Source organism: Protobothrops mucrosquamatus, unplaced genomic scaffold, assembly GCF_001527695.2.
Source record: "Protobothrops mucrosquamatus isolate PMUCROS unplaced genomic scaffold, P.Mucros_1.0 scaffold1007, whole genome shotgun sequence".
Lineage (NCBI taxonomy): Eukaryota > Metazoa > Chordata > Lepidosauria > Squamata > Viperidae > Protobothrops > Protobothrops mucrosquamatus.
Window position 1 is genome coordinate 300,988 of NW_015387243.1, and position 25,668 is coordinate 326,655.

The 25,668-nt window shown below is 45.6% G+C and overlaps 2 protein-coding genes across 2 annotated transcripts in view; both read left to right on the forward strand.

The window, feature by feature from the left end:
• MTMR14 (myotubularin related protein 14) overlaps nucleotides 1-11,890 on the forward strand; it is a 110,610-nt gene extending 98,720 nt beyond the window's left edge. Inside the window, exon 18 of the mRNA XM_015819867.2 lies at nucleotides 11,400-11,890. Coding sequence (XP_015675353.1) covers nucleotides 11,400-11,577 — 178 coding nt within the window. The 3' untranslated portion in view covers nucleotides 11,578-11,890. The remainder of the gene's footprint in view (nucleotides 1-11,399) is intronic.
• A 3,278-nt stretch (nucleotides 11,891-15,168) lies between these two features.
• CPNE9 (copine family member 9) overlaps nucleotides 15,169-25,668 on the forward strand; it is a 65,548-nt gene continuing 55,048 nt past the window's right edge. Inside the window, exon 1 of the mRNA XM_029284836.1 lies at nucleotides 15,169-15,245. Within this exon, the coding sequence (XP_029140669.1) occupies nucleotides 15,169-15,245 (77 nt within the window). The remainder of the gene's footprint in view (nucleotides 15,246-25,668) is intronic.

Here is a 25,668-nt window from a genome sequence, read left to right on the forward strand (position 1 = left end):
ACTAAAAAGTTCCATTTGGTTTTTGAGTAAATTTTAGAGTATTATTATTGTTAATATTTTATAATAGTTTATTTTTTCTGTTATTTTTAATTATTACTATGATATTATTATTTGTTCATTATTGTGTTTAACTTTAATTTACTTAAATTTATCTAAAAAGGGAGTTAAAGTGCTTTATAGATTTGGTAATTTAATAGTTTGTTAATGTTATTTAGATTATGATTATTATTTGTTAACCCTGGGAAGTGGGGGGAGGGGGGGTTGGGGGTGGGAGGGGGATAATATTGTAATCTTTATAAAACTTTTAATAAAATAAAAAAAAGAGCCAAGGTTGCCTACCCCTGGCCTAGGGATTCATTAAAACATATGACCCAGGGTATCAAAAACCTGTACATGTCATTGTAGCTTTGGTACATAGGCGTATTGTATACTACTAATAGAACGGATGGTCTAGACAGGAGATAGTTCCTTTTGCTGTCCTCTTGAGTCTGAGAGGCTTGCTGTGCTGAAGTGCTTGGCTGTAATGAAGAATTGATGAATCTGGGTTAGGAAAGACTTTCGAGAAGAAAATTAACCGACCATAATACTCTACTCTTGAAGAAGCTAATTCAAAAAAAAAATGGCTCAGTCAATAATGCAAGTAGAAGATATACTACCTTCAGCACAGTAGTATCTTCAATATCTGGGTGGCATTGACCTCTTTCAGCCGTGTCTTACAAATCTGAGGGATGGGAAGAGCGGCATTGTTCTTGGTTCAGATAATTGCATCTGTCTCTTCTTCTTGCTGCCTCCTTGAAGGGCTCCAGGTTTTGACGCTTGTGTCCTGTTGTAAAATTGGAATTGATTAAATTCCAAGGCTACTTTGTTATTCTGTCCTTCTGAAGAGGTGGCCTTAGGATAATGACATCTAGGATATTTGATTTATAGAAGGCAGCATTCATACTAAAACAATGAAGCTCTGGATTACCATATGGTGCTCCAGTATTTCATTAACCCAACAATTTAGCACTGGATTATTTAACTGGAAATAAGGTGATGGTTGAGGAGGGCAAGATTTTGCTTCAGCCTTCTTCTTTTAGTCAAGCTGAACCTTATTTAGATTCCTGTTAATTATCCTGCCTTAACATTGACAGAGAATTTAGTTTGGTTTCCATTTTTTTAATATGAATGTCCCCAGTTCACACCTCTGAACCTGTATGCAAACTTGTGCTCCCAAACACACCCTTGTTGTGCTGTTTGACAGTTTTTTTAAAAGATCTGCACAAAAGAATGTGTTGAGGAAAGTGTGTATAAACATAAGGAAGGGGGGGGGAATGGCATCACTTGAAATACCACCACTCAAAACATCTACCTTTTGCTCTAATGTGAAATCAAAAAATAATATTTGGTTCTGACCTCAGAATGAAAGTCTTGAAATCCATGAGTTTTGTTTTGGGTTCAAAATGTTTCTACCAAAGACGCTGTGCATACCCCTGGGACAGACTGCAGTGAGCCAGATGTTAGGATAGGGAGAAAAAATTGAAGTGAGTGAAATAAATAAGAATATATTTTTTTTCATATTTAATTTTCTGTGTAGAGCAGGGCTTTTCAACCTTTTCACCCATTGTACCACTTTTAGGATATGGCAATATCCGAGTACCAACAGTCGCCTAGCAAGGTGTCAAAAACTTGATGACCAAAAAAAAAAAAAAAAAGGAAAAAAGTGATAAAGTACAGGTAGTCCTCGACTTACAACAGTTCTCTTAGTGACTGTTCGAAGTTACAATGGCACTGAAAAAAGTGCCCCCCAAGCCACAGCCGAGCAAGATGCCTGCCTGCCCCCCCGGCGGCGCTCTTCCTCCTGTCTGAGGTTTTCATTGTTGTGAGCATTACTGTTGAGAATTGGCAGCAGGGGTGGGGTGGGGGGAGTGTTTGTTTTTTATTCCACACGTCTGCTGGGTGGTTGCAGCAGGTTTTGGTCACTTCACATGACCCTGGGACACTGTGACCGTCATAAATATGAATCAGTTGCCAAGCATCTGAATGTAAATCACAAGACCCTGGAGATGCTGCAACATTCCAGCTGATTGGCGCTTCTTCTGGGCTCAGCAGAAGCACCAGGATCAGCGCTGAGTTCCAGCTGGAGCCTGGCGCTGATCCTGATGCTTCCGCTGAGCCCTGACAGTCCCGAAGAAGTGCTGATCCTGGAGCTTCCGCTGAGCCCTGACAGCCCTACAGCTCCAGCCGTCTCTCGCTCAGGCTTGTGTGGTGCTGCCACCGGTTCAGCTCATTCCCCTCCCCCACTACCATTTTTCTAGGATGGTCACGTACCACCTGCCAGGTGCCAATGTACTACAGGTGGTGCCCGTACCACTGGTTGAAAAGCCCTGGTATAGAGAATAGAGAAGCAAATACAGTAATCCTTCCTAGGGAGTTTATGGACCCTACAGGTTTCCAGAAAGCCCTTGGAAGCCTTCAGTTTGACAGGTTAGGCATTTGCTGTTGATGTTCTGGTCACTCTGTAGAGCAGGGCTTTTCAACCAGTGGTACAGGTACCACCTATGGTACATTGGCACCTGGCAGGTGGTACGCGACCATCCTAGAAAAGTGGTAGTGGGGGAGGGGAATGAGCTGAACCGGTGGCAGCACCACACAAGCCTGAGCGAGAGACGGCTGGAGCTGTAGGGCTGTCAGGGCTCAGCGGAAGCTCCAGGATCAGCGCCAGGCTCCAACTGCGCTGATCCTGATGCTTCTGCTGAGCCCTGAAGAAGCACCAATCAGCTGGAAAGCAGCACTGATCCTGGCGCTTCTGCTGAGCCCAGAAGACTCGCCAATCAGCTGGAATGTTGCAGCATCTCCAGGGACTTGTGATTTACCTTCAGATGCTTGGCAACTGATTCATATTTATGACGGTCACAGTGTCCCAGGGTCATGTGAAGTGACCAAAACCTGCGGCAACCACCCAGCAAATGGGGGGGGGGAATAAAAGCCAAACACGCCCCCACCCCACCGCTGCTGCCAATCCTCAACAGACATGCTCACAACAATGAAAACCTTGGACAGGAGGAAGAGCGCCGCCGGGTGGGCAGACAGGTGTCTTGCTCGGCTGTGGTTTAGGGGGCACTTTTTTCAGTGCCACTGTAACTTTGAACAGTCACTAAGCGAACTGCTGTAAGTCAAGGACTACCTGTACTTTATCACTTTTTTCCTTTTTGGGGGGGTTCATCAAGTTTTTGACCCCTTGCTAAGCAACTGGTGCTACTCAGATGTTGCCATATCCTAAAAGTGGTACAATGGGTGAAAAGGTTGAAAAGCCCTGCTGTAGAGCACAGATATGATTTGAGTAGCTGATCCCAGAGAACTAATGAAATACAGCAGTTTAAGTATTGAGCCTTGACGTCCTTAATCCTTGTTTAAGTCCACCCACAGCTGTAGATGACTAGGTTAGTCTGTCTTGCTATCTAACCAATCTTACTGACAGTTGTGAGAGGAAAAATGTTAGGAGGGCATGTTATATGCCCACCACCTTTGGTTCCTGAAGGGAAGTATAAATCTAATGAATTTAATGAAGAGAAGGACGAGGGGTGACAAGATAGCAATGTCCCAATATCTCAGGGGCTGCCACAAAGAAGAGGGAGTCAAGCTATTCTCCAAAGCCCCTGAAGGCAGGACAAGAAGCAACGGGTGGAAACTAACCAAAGAGAGAAGCAGCCTAGAACTAAGGAGAAATTTCCTGACAGTTAGAACAATTAACCAGTGGAACAACCTGCCTCCAGAAGCGGTGAATGCTCCAACATTGGAAGTTTTTAAGAAGACTGGACAGCCATTTGTCTGAAATGGTATAGGGTTTCCTGCTTGAGCAGGGGGTTGGACTAGATGACCTCCAAGCTCCCTTCCAGCTCTATTCTATTCTATTCTATTCTATTCTATTCTATTCTATTCTATTCTATTCTATTCGAATCTACATAAAGAAGGTCTTCTTTCAGTCCTTTAAAATTCTGGAAAGATTGGAAAAACTGCTAGGGATCAGGAGCCTATGTGCAGTTTCCAATGTCCTGTATAAATAGGCAAGCGAACTGAAGACTGGGCAGAGCTATTAGTGAGCCTGCTTCTATTTATCGACTAAGATGTCAGACAAAGAAATAATTATTTTCATTGCATTCTGAGACAGCTGTTGATAGAAATGAGCTGAGATAGGAGAAGCTTAGAATTCCCAAGTGACTCTTAGGGCAAACAGCAGTCAAAGAGGAGGTGATGGTTAACCCTTCGTTCAGTTCAGTCTATAGCTGGAGGGGACCTTGGAGGTCTTCTAGTCCAACCCCCTGCTCCAGCAGGAGACCCTATGCAATTTGAGACAAGTGACTGTCCAGTCACTTCTTAAAAACCTCCAGTGATGAAGCACCCACAACTTCGGAAGGCAAATGGTTCCACTAGTTAATTGTCCTCACTGTTAGGAAGTTTTTCCTTAATTCCAAGTTGTTTCTCTCCTTGATTAATTTCCATCCATTGTGTCTTGTCCTTCCCTCTGGTGCTTTGGGGAATAAGTTGACCCCTCTCCTCTTTGTGGCAGCCCCTCAAATACTGGAATACTTCTATCATGTCACCCCTGTTTCTTCTTTCCTCTAGACTAGCCATACCCAGTTCCTGAACCGCTCTTCATATGTTTTAGACTCCAGGTGTTTAATCATCCTAGTCTGCTCTTTTTCCAAAGTCTCAGCAACTTTTTTGTACCAGAAATGTGGTGACCAAAACTGGATGCAGTATTCCAGGTGTGGCTTTAACTAAGGATTTATAAAACCTATTTGTGCCTGCAGACGCTTCCCCTTAAATATCCTGCAGGCTATGTTAATCTGGAATAGGTCCATTTGAGGGTCCATTAGTCCCTCTTGGTTCTTCCAGGTTTGAGAGGATGTATGTGCTGAGAATGTAGTTGGCGCTCCTTTCCTTTTAGCCTCTGTTTTCAGGAGAAGAGATGCCTCTGGTGTAAACAAAATGCTATCGGGACATGGTGTCCATATTCTGAAGTCCCACATAGCTGATTCGTAAGCCACTTTATGTCTTTCCATTAAAGAAAGTATGCCGAAAGGCATCGTTCTGCCTTTTCTCTCTCTTTCTCTCTCTCTTTTTAACTACCCTCCTCCCCATCTTCCTAAGCTGACAGTATTGTCATTCTCTTGCAGTGCTAGGCCTTGCATGGAGGGAAGCAGCTTTTGTATTCCGAATGCCAAGTCTTTTTCAAGGAGCCAGTACTGGAAAGTCAGATCTCGGCCACTGGGAAAATGCCACGGTAGCAGCTCAGTTGTCCTTAAACTGACAGCATAGAGCTTGGGAAAAAGTGCTTTGTTTCTCAAAAGCCTTTAACTGAGATGATGTAGGTCAGTTTGTGCCGAGTTTGAAATAGGAGAATCTGCCGAGAACCTCCTAGAACAGGGGTAGGCAACCTTGGCTTTTTTGTGACTCGTGATTGGACTATACTATAACCCATAGCGTCACATGTGATTGGACTGTATTTTTTAAATATAAATGAATATGTAAAGCATTGTTTCTCTTTTGTTCTGAATTTCTGAAGACTCGCCATCACTGGGGTAGGCTAATCCAGGGGTAGGCAACCTTGGCTCTTTTATGACTCGTGGACTTCAACTCCCAGAATTCCTGAGCCAGCATGGCTCAGCTTGGAAACCTCTCCCTTTTCCCTCAGCATGGCTGGCTCAGGAATTCTGGGAGTTGAAGTCCACGAGTCACAAAAGAGCCAAGGTTGCCTACCCCTGTCCTAGAAGAAGGGTTGATAACGTTCATTGGCCGAACTGGTGCCTTTTAGCTGAAGCTGGAACTAAATTCCTAGACTTCTTATAGCCTGCAATCCCAACCCAGCAAGATAGGGTAGGTCAGTGATGGTGAACCTGTGACATGCGTGTCAAAGATGACATGCCCCGATGTTTTGGGTGATGTGGCAGCGTTCACCAGCCCTCAACAGCAACCATTCTTGAAAGCACGCCCTGTTCTCGTAATAGTTTTGAGAGGCTACACGAGAATGGGATGTGCTGCCACTCAGCCTCCAGACCCTCCTAGAATGAATTTATTTTGTTCATATTTCACTTTTGTAATTATTTTATGTTTCTTACTATAACCCATAGCGTCACATGTGACTGGACTGTTTTTTAAAATATAAATGAATATGTAAAGCATTGTTTCTTTTTTGTTCTGAATTTTTGAAGACTCGCCATCACTGGGGTAGGCTAATCCAGGGGTAGGCAACCTTGGCTCTTTTATGACTCGTGGACTTCAACTCCCAGAATTCCTGAGCCAGCATGGCTCAGCTTGGAAACCTCTCCCTTTTCCCTCAGCATGGCTGGCTCAGGAATTCTGGGAGTTGAAGTCCACGAGTCATAAAAGAGCCAAGGTTGCCTACCCCTGGGCTAATCTGTTGCTCCAATTGCAGATAGTCCTCGTCTTAACAACCGTTGGTTTAGTGACTGTTCAAAGTTACAGTGGCACGGGAAAAAGTGACTTATGACCATTTTTCACACTTACGATGGTCGCAGTATCCCCACGGTTATGTGATCAAAATTCAGACGCTTGGCAACTGACTCGTACGTATGACAGTTGCAGTATCCTGGGGTCATGTGACCACATTTTGCCACCTTCTGACCAGCAAAGTCAACGGAGAAGCCAGATTCACCTCTTAACAACCAGGTTACTGACTTAACAACGGCAGTGATTCACTTAACAGCTGTGACAAGAAAGGTTGTAAAATGAGGCCCCAAACTCACTTAACGATTGTCTTGTTTAGCAAAGGAAGTTTGTGGTCCTAAGTCAAGGATTGCCTGTAAATTGACCTCTTTGGGATTTTTGGTTCTACTCCCATATCTGCTCCAGAGATGTTTAGTTCAGGAGGGTCCATTAGTGCTCTCGGTAAGTTATGAATCCTTCTAAAGGGTTTTTACAAAGTACCTGACCTATTGGCCAGCACCAATCTGGAGTGATGAATTCAGTAGAGAATTCACCTGTTGGTCAGTTGGTGGACAGATGTGTCTCTAGGTCAGTGGTTCTCAACCTTTTTAATGCCGCGACCCCCAACCGGTCGTAAGTCGAGGACTAAACCGGTCGTAAGTCGAGGACTAAACCGGTCGTAAGTCGAGGACTACCCAACCGGTCGTAAGTCGAGGACTTTCCCTGCCCGGGAGCGCCGCGCATGCGTAGTTCCGCCCCCTGCGCCGGCCGAGGCGTAGCTGGCAAGCGGCAGAGACGGAGCAGGCCGACCACCAGCTGGCCCAGCTCAAGGGAGGTAAGGCACCCGCCGGAAAAGGAGAAAAAATGGCGGACAGCCTTGCTTGGCGACCCCCGTGAAATGGTCGATCGACCCCAAATGGGGTCCCGACCCACAGGTTGAGAACCACTGCTCTAGGTGCATCTTCAAGGGAAAAGACAGGCGCTCACGAAAGCCAAACAATAGCGTTTAAAGTTTTGCTGCGACTGTCCTATTACAAATCAGTTTTATTAGAGGTTTTGAGAACACCCCAAGGAAGAAATGTGCCTGGAAAGCAGATGCTGTATTTAGTGCGAATAAGTGGAATGGTTTTCTTCTGGGGTGAGGGCAAGAAAAGCTGCTGAAGGTGGGGTAGAGCTTTATTTCTATTGATTGATTAAATGGATAACCTGCCTCTATCCGATTGGATTCTAGACAGTTTATAATGTAGAGTAATGTGCAATAATATTACTGCGTAGGTGTGTGAGAGAGGTGATATTATATGATGTGTTTTTTATATGTATATGTTATATGATGTATTATAAAGTTGAGACTTTGGGAAAAGTGCAGAGAAGAGCAATTAGGATGATTGAAGGTCTGGGGTCTAAAACATGTGAAGAATGGTTCAGGAACTGGGCATGGCTAGTCCAGAGAAAAGAAGGAATAGGGGTGACATAACAGAATATTCCAGTATTTGAGGGGCTGCCACAAAGTAGAGAGGATCAACTTATTTCCCAAAGCACCAGAAGGCAGGACAAGAAACAGTGGATGGAAACTGATCAAAGAGAGAAGCAACCTGGAATTAAGGAGAAACTTCCTAACAGTGAGAACAATTAACCAGTGGAACAGCTTTGCCTTCAGAACTTATGGGTGCTTCATCACTGGGGTTTTTAAGAAAAGACTGAACAGCCACTTGTCTCAAATTGTATAGGGTCTCCTGCTTGAGTGGGGGAGGGGGCTGGACTAGATTATAGTGGCCCCCAACCTTTTGGACACCAGGGACCAGTTCTTTGGAGAGAGGTTTTTCCACAGACTGGAGGAGGCGTGGATTAACCTTGTGAACTCTCAAGCTTCTTCCTTCCGTTATATATTCAAGATGAACAGTATTTAATATTTTTTTGCTACGTATATGTAGGGGTGTGGGTCTATACACATGTTGTACATAGTATGTTTAGGTGTGTGTCATGTATGTGTTTCGCTTTGAGAGCGGGCAACTAAATTTCATTTTTGATGTGTGCCGTTGTGCCCACCGTAAAAAAATGACAATAAAGGTTATCTTATCTTATCTATTTCATGTACTATCTGCATCCTGCGGACGGGGCTTCATTTGCGTGGACCTTTTTCTGGCATGCCACGGACCGGTGCTGGTCCACAGACCGGGGGTTGGAGACCCCTGGATTAGAAGACCTCTAAGGTCTTTTCCAGCTCTATCCTTCCTGATTGATTGATTGCATATAAAACAATATCATAAAACTGTGTCTGCCATATGTAGCACCACAGTTAATCCCCCAAGGTCTCAGAAGACCTTTACAATTTTCTAGAAAGCTCTAAGAATGGGCTCTTCTCAGCTTGGGAGAGACAGGCTATTGCTTAGGAAGGAAAACTCTACAGGAATCTCCTACTGTTCCATCATATTCCCAGGAAGGGGGAGACCTTTAGTGGGCACTCTCTGGTCACCTGGCTTGGGTGGGCAGCATTTATTTGGTCAAGGTGTTCTGGTATTTATCCAAGCTCCAAGCCATATAGCAACCAAGCATGTGTATATTCCATTTGGGGATATGCTGGCAACCAATGCAGCAGTGATATAATATGTTATTTTGAGACTGGCCAGTAAGCATGTGGGCCACACTATTTTGGGCCAGCTGAAATTTCCAGGGGTTTTTCCAAGAGTCTTCCATCCATCCTGTTCACCAGTGGGGCATGAGCTGAAACTGGACCAAAACTTTCCTGCCACAGCATCCTCCTAACACAGGCTATGAACCCAGAAAATCATTCTAAGTGTTAGATGATAGCTAGGCAAAAGAGGTATTATTTATGCACTTCTGGTTTTAGTGGAAGACAATGCAAAGAATTTGGGCCTCTCGGTCGCACTTGCTGAGCGGGTCCTTGAGTTAGAATAGTGGCATTTGTGACACGAGATCCTCAGATATACCACCTCTGTTTTGAACTGTTTCGTCTTGTAACAGAGAGTTCCATCTGCTAATCCTGCAGTCGCGATGGGGAAGCTGGAAGATAAAATCCCTTTCCTCTCACTCTTTCTCCTCCCCCCCTTCTCTCTCTCTCCTTCCTGACTCCCGTATTTGTTGGCTGCCTTTGTGTTTGGACTTCTGTTTTTGTTTTTTTTTAATCCAAGCCTTCCACCGTATCCTCTCGCTGCTCTTTCCGGACGCGAAGCTGGTGGCAGTGGGTGGTTTTCTACTGCTTCCATTCAAATTAACAGTGCCGGTTTCTAGCCTGTGAAACACTGGGGAGATGAGAGGGAATTTTTGATGGGCAGGTTGTGTGTGTGCCATACCCTTGGGATGACCTCTTGGGAGGAAGACCTGATTCTCTTTTGAGAGAAAGAGGGAAGAGCTGCGTCTTCAAACACTGTAAAGACGTTGTTGTTGTTGTTGTTTTTATTAAGACATTTAGAACAGATGCCTTTGAACTGTAATCTCCCTTAGCGTTCCTCTCATCTGGAATGAGTTGCTTGCTTTTCTTCCTCCTCCCCCCCCTTCCCTCCTCTCCCCCCTTCCCCCCCCCATTAGTACATAGATCAGATGGAGAGGAGGCAGGCCACCGAGAGAGGAAAGCCTGGCCTTACCGCACATAAAGCACCTCTCCTGTGGTTCCTGACTTTTTCACAGAATGGCAGGGAGGTGGGGAAGGAGGGAATGTAGGTTGATGCTCTTAGGTGCAAAATTGGAAATCCCGGGGGTTTTCTCCTTCTTCTCCTCCTCCTCCTTCTCCCACTCTGAAAAGGATGCTCCCAACTCGAGCGCCTGGCGGAGGGAAGAAGAGTTTGTGCGTTGCTAATATTGGAGCTGCGGGCCAGCCATCCCGAAGTACTTGGATGAAAGCTCAGCCAGAGCACGAGTCGCCCTTTGGAGATGGTGGAGGAAGAGGCAACGGATTTGTTTGGAGGGAGGGGGGGGCACCACCTTCCCCCACCCCCCCAGGACTGAGCTTCCTCTTTTATCCAGCAGCAGGAGAGGGCAGGTGGGATGTGGGTCCTGTGGGGCTGGCGTGGCAAATTGCAAGCAAGAGGAACGGTTGGGGGAAAGGAGGTTTTTCCTACTGAGCCGATAATTGGTCAAGGGCATGCCAATTCTGGGTTCACCTTGTTGGCTGTCACGTTCTCCTGAACTCCTCATATAGCCGTGATTTTTTTATTTTAAAAAAAAAGGACTTTTCCAGAACAAGCTTATCTCATGCCCATCCAAAGAACCTTTCATCTTCCACTTCCTGTGTCGCCTTCCTTTTGCGTGCGGCTTCTTCCTAAGGCAAGCTGTGAAAACCAGCAGCGTTTGGTGGGGGGGGGGGGAACCAGCTCAAGTCAGGGGCGAGGAATTCAGTGCCTCTGAGCAGAGGCCGATTCCCTTCTCTTTGAATCCCTCTCAGCGTAGGTAGCGGTGGCAGTGCAGGCAAAAAAGCCTCCCACAAGCAGGACAGTTTTCCTGGGGAATGGCTTCTGCTTTTGGGCCATCTTCCTGGTCATAAGCTCCCATTTAATTATGCATCAAAGTGCATAAAACAAAAGATGGAAGAAGCCACCTGCATCTTGACAATTCTATTCCTCTTCTTCCCCATAAGAGGTCTGGGAAATAACTATGAATAGTTAATCGTCTTCTGAGCTACATCAGTATCTCCATATTGCACCTGTATTTTGTGAGCTAATGTTTAAGATGGAGCTGTGACCCAGAGCCCACCTGCCCCAATTGAGGGGTTAAGACCTCTTTGGGCAGCTAAGGCCTGGAGGAACGTTGTCCATGGGGTCGTGATGGGTTGGACACGACTTCGCAACTAACAACAAAAGAAAGCCAATATATCTCAGACCCTCCCGTCCACCTGCCCCATGGAATGGATCTAGGGTAGTGGCACAGTCTTGTAGGGTCAACGTATGGATTTTGTGTGAAGTTCTTTGACCCTCCTAAAATGGCCACGGTAAACAGCATTATTGATATCCTTACAGGTTGGTGACTCTGACAGAGAGGGAATCCCGTCTTCAGGAGGTGCGCTCAACGTTCTTGTCTGCCTACAACAGTACCGTGGGGCTGAAATTAGCGTCGCCCAGCTCATCGGGAGCCATCGGGGGCCTTCTGGAGCAATTTGTTCGGGGCGTAGGACTCAGAGGGAGCAGTGTCCTTTGACATTTCGTCTGCCTGCCCATCACGCCGAATGGGGTTACCGTCTAATCCCACCGGTGAAGGAACCTCAAAGCCATGTGACACCCCCCACCCCCAAGTGCCAGCTCCTGGTCTGTGTCAGAGCCCTTGGCTGCCAGATCGTCTCCTAGACGGCTCCCAGACTTCCAGCTCTTCCGGGTCCATCTGACTGACTGTGGTGGCAATCGGTGTTATTTCAAGCTGGGCTGATTTCCACTGGAAACAAAGGATCCCCCTCCTCAGTCTTTTAGGACTTGGCAAGCACTGACAAATCACCAGTAAAATGTGTCAAAACCTCCTCGTTCTGGCTCTTGTGTGTATGTTTGCTTCCTCTTTACCAGGGGTCTTCAAACTTGGCCCTTTTAGGACTTGTGAACGTCAACTCCCAGAAGTCCTCAGCCAGGCAGTTGAAGTCCACAGGTCATAAAGGGGCCAAGTTTGAAGACCCCTGCTCTTTACCTACCCCCTGTACTGAGTCTGGCCTGGAATGGCTCTGAGGGATTTAAAAAAAAATGCTACTTAGAGTGTGAGTTCTTTGGGGTGAACAAAGAAGCTGTTAATGGAAGTTCAGGTGTTCATCTGGGCTCTCCTTCAGATCAGCTGCAGAATTCTCTCCAGTTCTAGGTAACCTGTGAGTTCTGGCCCCAAGAAATCTGGATTGCATCCCCCAAAACATTAATTTGATCATTCATAATTCTGTACCTGTGAATCAGGCTTGCCTATTTCGTTTAACTGAGCAGTTTCATTATTTGGCATAATTTATTAGGGGCTTGCTAATCGTGTAACAATGGAACTCTTCCTATGTCATCCCACTCACTGAAAATCTGATTTAGCCGTTATTGCGGCTGCCGAGATCTCGGCAGGCAATACCCATTTGTTTTTAAATAATGCTTTTTTGTTTTGTTTTGTTTTGTTTCACATGAAAGCTGAGGTTTTTTCAGGAAGCATGTTCTCCGGTGCCTTTTCTGTACCACTGAAGAAATCAATTATATTTTAATGCTAGCCTAGATAAGAGTGCTTTTTTCCCCCCCGCCTTGAGTATAAGGTCTCACATTTAAAAGGGGGGAAAGTAAAATGTAAATGCTTTTTTTTCCTTTTTTTTTTTTGCTTCTAAGCATTGAGCTGCCCTGGCATTTGGTTGAAATTTTGGAGAAAGAGCTTGCAATAACCGTATGATGTATTACTATATAAAGCAGCACTTTTGATTGGAATAGCTCTCTATACTTGGCTACATTTCAGAGGTGCAGGATTGCAGTTCCCTTACCGTGCTGGCGGGGAATTACGGAGTTTGAAGTCCAACACATCTGAGAGAGCTGGATTAGATGACTGATAAGTATCTCTACCCATAGACAGTTTTGGGCCCTCAAGAGCTTTTGGACTGCAATGCCCAAAGCCCCCTGCCATAGATCACGCAGAATGAGATTCATGGGAGAGCACCAGGTGCAGGCTGACAAAGCTGCTGCCGTGTTCTTCATGAGAATAAGATGAGCCTCTGATGAAATCAGGTCACATTCTTTACTGATGACCCAATCAGTCTTTCCCTTCCTCTGATTTATATAGCGTCAGTAATGAAGCCTATTAATGGCAGGAATTTTCTACGTTATGTTTCCCCTTAAACTTTGATATGAGGTGATTGAGCAAAAGCAGCACGATGTTTAAGCTGTTAAAAAAAGAAAAAAAAAGAAATCAAACATCATGCTAAAAGCTGGAATTACTTCCTTGATATCTTGATTTGAAGAAGAATCGCATGAGTTTTATTGCAGGAGAATTGCACGCGCCTTTCTCCTCTTTAATGGAAGCTAATTGCCCACAGCAGAATTGGGACCTTCGGAAAGGAAAGGAAAAAAAAGCTTGGCAGGGGTTCGTTAAAGGGGCTGTGGCAAAATGCTGACTCTGTATCAAGCATGTTATTTTTCATTTGTTGATGTACCGCTGTGACACTCAAGGGAATCAAGAACCAACATTCAATTCATGATTTGGACCTATTAGTACAGTGGTTCTCAACCTTTTTAATGCCGTGACCCCCAACCGGTCGTAAGTCGAGGACTAAACCGGTCGTAAGTCGAGGACTAAACCGGTTGTAAGTCGAGGACTTTCCCTGCCCGGGAGCACCGCGCATGCGTGGTTCCGCCCCCTGCGCCGGCCGAGGCGTAGCTGGCAAGCGGCAGAGACGGAGCAGGCCGACCACCAGCTGGCCCAGCCCAAGGGAGGTAAGGCACCCGCCGGAAAAGGGGGAAAAAATGGCAGACAGCCTTGCTTGGCGACCCCCGTGAAATGGTCGATCGACCCCAAATGGGGTCGCGACCCATAGGTTGAGAACCGCTGTATTAGTATGAAACTGAACTTCTGCTTTTGAGTAAGCACAGAGCCTCGCAAGCACGCTATGGCGTTCAAGGGTGCACTCCTCAGCATATTTGAGAATAAGCTTCCTTGCCCTCGTGGCCTCAGACGAATTGCAGTAAATCAGATAACAATCCTAAATGCGTTCCAACCATCGTAGCTGAGCAGGCAGCCTGCAAAGTCTGGCAAGGGGGCAGACGGCCCTTCCGAACAAACGAGAATTGCAGTTATCAGGCAGAGAGAGAAACTCGGTTTCCAAAACTCAGCCAACGCTCTGCTTCTAGGACACCGGAGCAGCAGCCACAAAGTCTCTCCCCAAGTTTATCTCAGTCGCCCCCCCCCCCCAAAAAAAACCCGAATCCGAGCTAGCTCGAACCCCTCGGCCAGGGTGGACTTCCTTCCACTCGCAAGGTCCCTGCTCCCACCTCCCGCTTAGCCTAGATAAGAGTGCTTCCCCCCCCCCCCGCCTTGAGTATAAGGTCTCACATTTAAAAGGGGGGAAAGTAAAATGTAAATGCTTTTTTTTTTTTTTTGTGCTTCTAAGCGTTGAGCTGCCCTGGCATTTGGTTGAAATTTGGGAGAAAAAGCTTGCAATAACCGTACGATGTATTACTATATATAAAGCAGCACTTTTGATTGGAATAGCTGCGCTGGGCTATACTCCTCCGCCTTCCCCTTTGCTGGTAGTAGCCTCGCCGGGCATCTCTGATGAACAAGGGCGGACCTTTCAAATTGGCCCGGGAGTAGGGGCAACCAAGAAAGAAGGGGTAGGGGGGGGAAAGGAGGGTCTCCTGCCCCTGCCGCCTCCCCCCCCTCACTNGCCCCTGCCGCCTCCCCCCCCCACTTCCTTCTCTTGGAGGCGGAGCTGCAAGGGCGAGGACGCCGCTTTGAGGAGGGGCCGCCCTTCCTCCAGGCAAGGACTCTCCGGCAAGCCGCCGCCGATGGGTTCAGCACCTCGGACAGCTCCTGGGCGCGGCGGTGGGCGGGGCCGAGGCGGAAGGAAGGAAGGAAGGAAAAGGCGGGAGAGTCGTGGCCCCGCCCGCCACTGGGTCCTCCTCCTCCTCCTCCTCCCCCCCCCCAATACGCAACACGTGCTGCCACCTGGCGCGGGAGCGGACGCGGCTAGACCGAGCGAGAAGCCGGAGCGGCGACCGAAGGAGTCTCCTGCCGCCTTCCCACCCCCCCATGGAGGGCGCCCGGCGTTCCCCCTAGCGCTTCGGGAGGCTGGCGGCGGAGATGGCGTCTCCGGGAGCCCTGGAGTCCGCTCCCTCCCGAGTGCCAGCCACCAAGGTGGAGCTCACCGTATCCTGCAGGTGAGTGCGGAAGTGGCCGCGGAAGGGAGGAAGGAAAGAGAAGCCCCGACACCCCGATCCGCTAGCCCCGTCGCAGGAGGGTTGGCTAGATCTCAACTCAACCTTCCTTGGCGGGGGGGGGGGGCGGCGGGAAATGATGGAGAGCTACGCTTTTCAGCTGGGAAACCCGCGGGAAGACCGTGAAAACTGCGATCAGGGTGTTTTTGTACGAAAGTGTCTCGTGAATATCCCACTGGGTGTGTGGGATGTGGAACACGGTGTGCAAGCGGGTCTTTAAACGCTCAGTACATTTCATGATTGGGGAACGCGCCCAAGTTGGGGTGTGACACTATTATATAGCCTGCTTACTGTCCAGTGGGGTGCAACCAGGGTCGTGAGTGCTGCACATCAACCAAGAGTTTCTTTTCTTTGGCATTTTTGTGTGCGTGCACAACATTTACTGTCGCTCTCTTCTGCGCTTATTATACATTTGTTCACTTCCGTGTACTTTTTTTCAAAACACTGTTCATCTTCCATTTGTACGGCAGAGCGAGCGGGCAGCTACCCATGTTGTCTTAATGTTGGCAGCGGCCAGTTTGTGTGTATTTACGTTCTCTTGAGTATTTGAGATTTAGATGTTTTCTTTCCATTAGTTGCCTGTCGTGAATATCATTGCAGGCATTCATGTTTTCCATTTTGTACAGCTGTTTTATACAGGTAAAATGTCACGCACTTGAATCGTAGGGCTGGGATAAATCAAATATCACAGTTTCCATCTTGTCCCTAACAAGAAGAATTGTTTTTTTTAACTAACGAAGATCTAACTACAGTCAGGGCTTCTTTGCTTTCTTACAAATTTCAAGTCTACGTTGTTTAAGTTCAGTCTGATATGTTAACATATGCAGGTTTTTTTAGAATGTGATCTATAAAGAGTTCCACGTAAAGTTCTGAACTTAGTTCCTGAAGGCATGTTCAATAACTTTGGCAAAATCCTGAAATTCCTTCATAGAAAAATACATGTTTCTATCCCTCATGATTAAAAGTTTCAAAACATAGGTTAGCTTTTGTGAGAAGCCCAGAAATCAGAGACAAATAGAATTTCCGGTAGTCAAAACTTCAAAACGCCAATACGGTGTTGCCCTTTGCTTTTTTTTTTTTGCTTCATGTGTAAGCGTTGTTGCCCCTCCAATATTCATGTTTAAACGCTGTTGCCTTCAGTGCCCATGAATAGAACCTCATGAATGTCAGCTTGCACATTTGTCAGAAATTAAGCATGGAAATTATCTCTGGCATTTATGGTTTGTTCATTTTGCCAACCTACCCAACTCGGACAAATTATTATCCCAATAGCTTAATAGAAGGTTTTATTTGGGTTGCAGAGATCTATATATGCTATCCCAAAGTCTCACCAGTTGGATTCACACAAGGTGTTGGGTAGTTTGTACTGTGGGATGTTGTAACACGTATTTGGGAAGAAGATGAGTGAGAGTTGTGCCTTTTTGCCCCTTGTGGGCTCCGATGGTAGGAAGCTGGGGCTAAGTAGATTTGGAAGGCTGACGGGGAGCCTAGCTGCAGGGACAGGAGAAGGCCTGTACCGCAGCAATGCTGTAAGTGAATCGTTCCTGGCCCCTGGAGGCTGGGTTTAAAAATAGATCTGAATGGATAGAGAACAGAAGCCTTCAGCCAGGGAGAGGAGAGTAGTTCCCGCCGATGATAAGAACCATCGGTTTTGGTAGGAAAAGAGCAGGAATCTCTGTCCCGTGAGGAATAGAAGGACGTGTGGCTCTCAATGCCACAAGACCAAGGGGTGTTAGTCTTGTGGCCCTGCCACAGGACTTGTCAGTGCCGCAAGGCTTGTCACCTATGCCAAGCCTGCCAGGGAGGAAACATAAAGCAGAGTATATGGTGCCGAGGAAGGTAAGTACACCGAAAATCTTATTAGTCAAGGGAGGTAAAAGTTGCCTTCGTGTTTAGCAGCTCTGCCCTGCCCTTCTTCTCTTGACTATCTCAAAGGCATTTATTTGGCCACAGGATGTTGCCCTCGCCATTGTAGGCTAGATTCAAAGGGTTCCTTCGGGCACAACTATATTTTCATATTTTAGCTGTAATACTTTGGGGTTCCTGGGTTTCTCCCCTAAGGGGTGTTTTTGGGTAGTCTTCGGCTTACAACAGTTTGTTTAGTGACCGTTCAAAGTTTCAACGGCACTGAAAAAAGTGACTTATGACCGTTTTTCACACTTACAACCAGTGTTTTTCTAAAATAAAAAAAAAAAAGTGCTGGAACTCACACACGTCATACAACCCGCCTTGCCTACCCTACAAGGTTCCATCCAAAAAAGGTGCTGGAACTCCATTCTGGGCGTTCTATGAGAAAAAAAGCCCTGCTTACAACCATTGCAGCATCCCCACAGTTACGTGATCAAAATTCAGATGCTTGGCCACTGACTCATATTTATGACGGTTGCAGTGTCACGGGATCAACTTTTGCAACCTTCTGACAAGCAAAGTCAATGGAGAAGCCAGATTCACTGAACAACTGGGTGACTACTTAACAACTGCAATGATTCACTTAGCAATTGGGGCAAGAAAGGTTGTAAAATGGGGCAAAATTCATTTAACAAATGTCTCACTTAACAACGTAAATTTTGAGCTCCCTTATGGTCGTAAGTCGAGGGTAGTCTGTAATGGGCATCATTTGGACCAACCAGGGGGCAAAGGGAGACGTAAGGATGGCAAACATAGAAGAAAACTCACCAAAGAATCAAATGAACATGACTTCAAAGATGAGTCTACTGTAGGAAGTCAGTTCTCAGTTTACAACCATTTGTTTAGCAACTGTTTGAGGTTATGAAGGCACTGAAAAAGTGACTTACAATCCGCTCTCAAATTTACAACTGTCATACCTTTCCATTGTCACATCACCAAAATCCAGGTGCTTGGCAACTGATTCGTATTTATGACAGTGCAGCATCCTGGGGTCCTGTTAGCAATGGAAATTTTGGCCCCAATCGTGGTCATAAGTTGTTCTTTACAATAGACCCATCCATGAAGACAGATTTAACTTCATGTTTAGATTCAGTTAAACTTAGATTAGAATCTGGTATCTTGTAGACAGGTTAATCCTACATACAATGAACGGTTGCTGGAGTTGGGTATATCTAGTTTAATGAAGAGAAGGACGAGGGGGGACATGATAGAAGTGTTCCAATATCTCGGGGGCTGCCACAGAGAAGAGGGAGTCAAGCTATTTTCCAAAGTGCCTGAAGGCAGGACAAGAAGCAACGAGTGGAAACTGACCAAGGAGAGAAGCAACCTAGAACTAAGGAGAAACTTCCTGACAGTTACAACTATTAACCAGTGGAACAATCTGCCTCCAGAAGCGGTGAATACTCCAACACTGGAAGTTTTTAAGAAGAAACTGGACAGCCATTTGTCCGAAATGGTGTAGGGTTTCCTGCCTGAGCAGGGGGTTGGACTTGATGACCTCCAAGGCTCCTTCCAACTTTTATTATATTATTATTATTATTATTATTATTATTATTATTATTATTATTATTATTATTATTATTATTATTATTATTATTATTATTATTATTATTATTATTATTATTATTATCCGCAATTCCTGCTGTTGCAGCAGCACAGCCAGTGACCCGCAAGTGAAATTAGGCTAGAAAGGAGAGAAAATTTATCCTCCTTAATTATGAATCCCTGTGGCAACGTTGGTCCAGTCGCTCCCTCAAAATGAACAGGCCGCAGCTCCTGTCCTGAATGTTGCCAAAGACAAGAAAAATGGGTATGAATCCTCTGAATGTTGTAATTTGGGGGAAGGGAACTCCCAGCACAGTAACTAGGATCAGAGCCATTTTTTCCCCCTCAGGAAGACAGCATGGGAAGAAATGGTGACATTCCCCTTTCCCTTTTTATTGTTATTTATTATTAAATATACAGGCCGCAGGTAACCCAGGGGTCTTCAAACTTGGCCCTTTTATGACTTATGGACTTCAACTCCCAGAATTCCTCAGCCAGGCACGCTGGTTGAGTTAATGCTTTAAAAAGGGCCAGGTTTAAAAAACCCCTGACTTTTATAATTCTCTTGTCATTGTGACTCCCCCCCAATTCTTGTTTGTTACTTCGGGGTGTTTTTTTTATACATAAACTGCACATTAAATACAAAGAAGCGTTTAAGATCACTTCTCATTCTGAATTCATGATATGTTTAGGTTCTTATATGACTCGCGCAGTTGCTGAATTAACCCATTTTCTGTTCCACACTATACATTGAACAGTCATTTGTCCCACGTGCCAAGCCCTTTACAGTAACGTTCTTGTCATGTGAAAGCAGCTAGCAAAGTCTTTAACAGGCCATATTAAGTGTATTCTATGAACACAGTCAATATTTAGGAGTAGATTTAATTTACCACATGTTTTAACATTTCTTAGAGAAAAAGACTTGCAACACCCCTTGTCCTATAACAAGCATCATGGGTCATTGTGCAACCCACACATACCTATGTGTATGCAACACGTATGCACACATGCAATAGTGATTTGTCTCTTCCAGTCTGGGATTCTTGAATGTTATCAACTACCATACTTATTACTGTCAACCAACATGGCTGACCAGAGATGATGGTTATAGCTTCATGCCATCCAAGCATTTAAAATGGCAACTCTGCATTTGGCTATAGTTTTCTCTCTTACCCCACTTAAAGCAAAGGAAGATGTTTGCATATGGAAATATCTTGGTACACCCATGACAGTTATCCTGGGATAAATATGCTGTAACACTTTTGCACATAAGCATCTACGTTAGCAGAAACATATAAAGAACTGGACCTTTCCTGAAAGAATCATAACGAGGCCTCCAAAAATAGCCATAAAATAGGAATAGATAATGATTTCCCATAATATAGATAGTCCTTGTTTAGTGGCTGGCAACTTGGGACTGGCAACTTGGTTAAGTGAAGTGATTGCTAAGTGAACTCAAGACTGTGCTTATGATCTTACTTCAGCTTTCTTTTGCTTTACAGGCCTGTGAAGGTAGTAAATGCAAGGACTAGTCGTAAAGTTACTGTTTCATTACTGTTGTAACTCTGAACGGTTGCTAAATGAAGCAGTTGCTAAATGAGGACTGCCTCTATATAAGCTTGGTTAAAGGAAAGATGAAAAAGGACCAAAATCCGTATTCTCCTGGGCTGTATTGGGAAGAATTGTAAGTTAGTAGTAATATAGAATTAGAAACAAAATGACTGACTGAGTAATTCTGGGAGCTGAAGTCCACATATCTTAAAATTGCCAGCTTTGAGAAACACTGATTTAGATGGTGGTGTCTTTAACCATTCAGGAAGAGATTTTGATTGCATATCCCTGATGAAAGGTAATTTTTAAAAACACTGACGAACAAGGTGGATCTGCTAAAATAGTTAAAAACATAGAGCTCGCCAGTTCTCATTCACCTGGAGGTGGGTTTTGCAAAATAAAGTTCTGGATAGGCTGGAACTTCTGGAAAAGGTTCCAGAATGAAGAATAAATAAGGAAAGCTTAGGAACTGTTGAGTTGCTTATTTATTTAAAGAATTTACTTGGCCACCTATCTCACATAGTGATCCTACACAGCTCACAATCCTTAGAAACAATATACAAGCAAATAGGTCTTCTCCAACAGACACCGGAACACACTTTAATCCCCCCTGTCTCACCGCCCATCACAGTCTAATGCAGGAGTAGTCAACCTTGGCTCTTTTATGACTCGTGGACTTCAACTCCCAGAATTCCTGAGCCAGCTGTGTTCAGGAATTCTGGGAGTTGAAGTCCACGAGTCATAAAAGAGCCAAGGTTGACTACCCCTGTTCTAATGTTTGGGGAAGAGCCTAGTCTTCATGGTCTTCTGAAAGGCTAAAAGACTAGTTACCCCATCCCACCAATGAATCTCAGGGGGGAGGCTGTTTCAAAAGACAGGGGCAGCCACTGAGAAGGCACACCTCCAAGATCTCAGCAGATGACAACATTTGAGGGAAGGGTCCTGGAGTGCACTCACCCTACCTGACCTAGTGGAATGGGCAGATATCCTCAGAGGGAGTCAGTTCCGCAAACAATCTGGCTCTTTACCATGTAAAGAGCTTTAATCATCATAATTACATCTTGCAAAGCAACTAGGGGCCAGTACTGATCACGCAACAGTGCTGTAACCAAGGCAAACCACAGAGTACCCAGAACTGTGCATTCCACTCTATTCTGGAGCAGTTGCAGCTTCTGGACCATTTTCAAGGGCAGTCCCCTGTAGAGCACATTGCAGTAGTCCAATCAGAAAGTAACTAAGGCATAAGTGACTGCAAGCAAGCCTTCTTGATTCAGGAATGGGCACATGTGGTGCACAAGATGAAACTGGCCACAGCTGCCACCTGCTCTTCCAGCAGAAGGATCATGTGCAGGCTAGCAGAACAGCTCTGATAATGGGTCAAATAGGTTTCTTCATTGTTGTTCGCCCGTTTACAAGAACCTTGCCAGACTGTCTGCCTTCCTTTGGGAAATGGCAGGTTTAGACCGAAGGGTTTGACCTCAAATGTCTTTTCCCCAGAACGGACTTTAAACTGGAATATAAAAAGGTTAAAGCTGGAATATATCTAAAAAGGTTAATATACCTAAAAAGGTTAAATCATGGCAACTGTGGACTAAAGTTTATTAAAACTGAGCCGTTTCTTTACTCATCCAGGTAACTTCTTCAGTGTAACGAAACATCTCAGTTTTAATAAACTTTGGTCCACAGTTGCTATGATTTAACCTTTTTAGATACTTTTGGCCTAGATCAGGGGTAGGCAACCTTGGCTCTTTTATGACTCGTGGACTTCAACTCCCAGAATTCCTGAGCCAGCATGGCTCAGCTTGGAAACCTCTCCCTTTCCCCTCAGCATGGCTGGCTCAGGAATTCTGGGAGTTGAAGTCCACGAGTCATAAAAAGAGCCAAGGTTGCCTAGCCCTGGCCTAGATGGTTGAACCTTCATTTACATGTTACTTTTCATTTTGGGGAGAAACCCCCTTGCAGTCTGTATGGCAAGATTTGGTTCTTTCCTACAACTCTCTGACTCTCTGCCTACCCACCCACATTTTCACCCAAGAAGTTACTGGGACGAATAGCACAATGTCTCAGTCTTAATAAACTTTGGTCCGGTTGCCACGATTTAACCTTTTTAGATTTAACCTTTGACCTGGATGGTTGAACCTTCATTTACAAGCTGGAATATAGTTTAACCCTCCTCACCCCCGTTGGGGCCTCCGCTCTTTCAGCCAGTGGTTCTACCACCTCAGCTATAAGTTGAAGAGGATCCCTACGTTACTCACAAGATCTGTGTGGAGAAATATTATTTCATCCAGACTCCAAGGTGTCCTTTATCCTGACTCCGAAAAGGCAAAGACCACAACCACTCTGACTTGCTAGGGGTTGAATTCCCCATCCAGGCCCTTCCAGCCTCCAGGCCCTGAGCTTGCATCTGAACAGTATTAGTTGCTCTGCACGGGGTAGAGATATTTAATTGGGTATCATTAGCATAATGATGATATCAAACTCCAAGCCGCCGGTGGATGACCTCTCCCAGTGGCTTAATATAGATGTTAAGTACAAGACGTGAGAAATATGAGGCACCCGCATAACGGAGGCCTGGTGCCGAATTTCTGCTTCCCCCCCCCAACACCGACTAATACCAGCCCTGAAGGAAGGAGGAGAACCACAATGCCTCCCACTCGCATCCCACAGAGCTGGGGGGGGAGCGTGGGGTGTCACTGTGCATACCATGGAGACTTACTCCAAGGATAAATACTGTAGCAGCATTTTTAAACAGAGCCCGTTTCCCGTCAGTCATTTTTGCTTAATCCCCTGGGTTGAGCAAGTTTTATGGAAGTCGGATTTTTTTAGGTCCCCTTTGCAGAACGGCGAAAAAGTCTTTGGGCTGTCCTTGTGCTTCAGAGGGAAGCTGTCGGCTGGAAGCGCCTTGTGGCTTCCTTGCGGCTGAGGTCCGAAAGCAGGAGAGCGGAAATGGCAAGGCTTTGCCAAGGAGAAGAAGCCAGCCGTACATCTGCCGGAGTTTTCGCAGATGTTCTGCTTCGAGCCTTCTCTTTCTTTGGTGTGTCTTGAGGGAATTAATTAATTATTGTTGCAGGATGGAACGCTGCTTTTATATATGACAATTGCAGCGAGACGATTTTTTTTTTTTTTTTGCTCAAAAAATGGAAACGGTCCAGGCTGTTCACCTCGGAGGAATGGCTGGTGAAGACGATGGAACTTACGGAGATGTCTAAATTAATTTCTCCGATAAGACGGGGGGGAAAATACATTTATGGTCGACTGGAAATCCTTTTTACATTTTTTTGCACAAAACAGAATTAAATGCATTAATGATTTGTGGTTTTGATGATTGGGGAAAAGAATGGATAATAGAAAAGACTGAGCTTTTTTTGTAATCATAGTAGCAGATAAACTTTGCCATTGTACTTATATTTGCTGCCAAGAAAATCGGAAGCGTCTTCTTTGAATTTCTCTTTTATTCTTTCTTTCTGCGCTTTTGCTTTTCTTTCTTTCTTTCTTTCTTTCTTTCTTTCTTTCTTTCTTTCTTTCTTTCTTTCTTTCTTTCTTTCTTTCTTTCTTTTCTGCTTTTACTCATTACACGTAGCCTTTGACAGGACCACAAATGGGAGCAGAATTTCTGCTGCTAAGCAAGGTGGTAATTAACTCAGTTGTGCCCGATTTTACAGCCTTCTCTGCCATGGTGAACAATAACAACTTTATTGTCACTTTGAATGTACACCAATCGGCATACACCAAAATGAAATTTTGTTGCATACAGCTCTCAAAGGGCCACCACCTCCGATATACACTCCTTGTTTGTGGCTTCCAGCTGAAGTTTCAAATCATCCATTTTAATCTCTAGGGCAAGGCTTTTCAACCAGTGGTATGGGTACCACCTGTGGTACATTGGCACCTGGCAGGTGGTATGCGACCATCCTAGAAAAGTGGTAGTGGGGGAGGGGAATGAGCTGAACCAGTGGCAGCACCACACAAGCCTGAGCAAGAGATGGCTGGAGTTGCAGGGCTGTCAGGGCTCAGCGCTTCTTCGGGACTGTCAGGGCTCAGTGGATGCGCTGATCCTGGCGCTTCTGCTGAGCCCAGAAGAAGCGCCGATCAGCTGGAATGTTGCAGCATGTCCAGGGTCTTGTGATTTACATTCAGATGCTTGGCAAATGATTCATATTTATGACGGTCACAGTGTCCCAGGGTCATGTGAAGTGACCAAAATCTGCTGCAACCACCCAGCAGATGGGGGGAATAAAAACCAAACACCCCCCACCCCACCCCCGCTGCCAATCCTCAACAGAAATGCTCACAGCAATGAAAACCTCGGACAGGAGGAAGAGCGCCACTGGGTGGGCAGGCAGATGTCTTGCTCAGCTGTTGCTTGGGGGGCACATTGTAACTTCGAACAGTCACTAAGCGAACTGTTGTAAGTCGAGGACTACCTGTACTTCATCACTTTTTTCCTTTTTTGGGGGGGGTGTCATCAATTTTTGACACCTTGCTAGGCGACTGGTGGTACTCAAATTTTGCCATATCCTAAAAGTGGTACAATGGGTGAAAAGGTTGAAAAGCTCTGTCCTCTAGGGAGCGAACGATGGCAAACAGGACAGATGGAAACGGAGCTCTGTGTGGATTAGCCCTCAAATTAGATTGTATTCCTGCATGACAACCTCGCCTCCTTTTTTTTTTTTGATCCTGACTCTTCCACCTTTTCTTTAAGTTGCTAAGCGAATCTTTGCAGCTGTTAAGCGAACCACAGGGTCATTAAGCAAAATGGTCATAACTGTGAAAAACGGTCATCAGTCACTTTTTTCAGTAACTTTGAATGGTCACTAAACGGATGGTTGTAAGTCAAGGATTATCTGTAAGAGCCAGGCTTTCTCTCTGCCCGAAATAAAAGGAGAAAATAACAATAATAGCAGAGATGAAGAAGCCAAGGGATTTTGCCCGTGGAGCAGGAGACCGACTGCATCTACAGAGCAGGGGGGACAGTATTGCAATCCAGTGGCTTTGGATGGTGCTTGGCTAAGCCTGGATTACAGGTTTTAGGGTAGGGTGGGCGAACCTAGGACACGCGTGTCAAAGGTGACACACCACAATGTTTTGGGTGACACACCAGCGTTCACCAACACCCAACAACTATTCCCGAAAGCACACCCCATCGTTTTCGGAGACCGCAGAGGCAGGGCGAGAATGGGGTACTTTCCGGAATCTTTGACAGTTACAGTAAGTGAGAGGGCCACGCGTTCGCAACGCCTCCAGAGGCTCCAAAAATCGTGCAAAAAAAACGGGGCACGCTTTTGCACGAATGTTTGGAGGCCGTTTGAGAGTCAGGCGTGCTCTCGCACAGCCTCTGGAAGTTACATGCGAGGGCTGG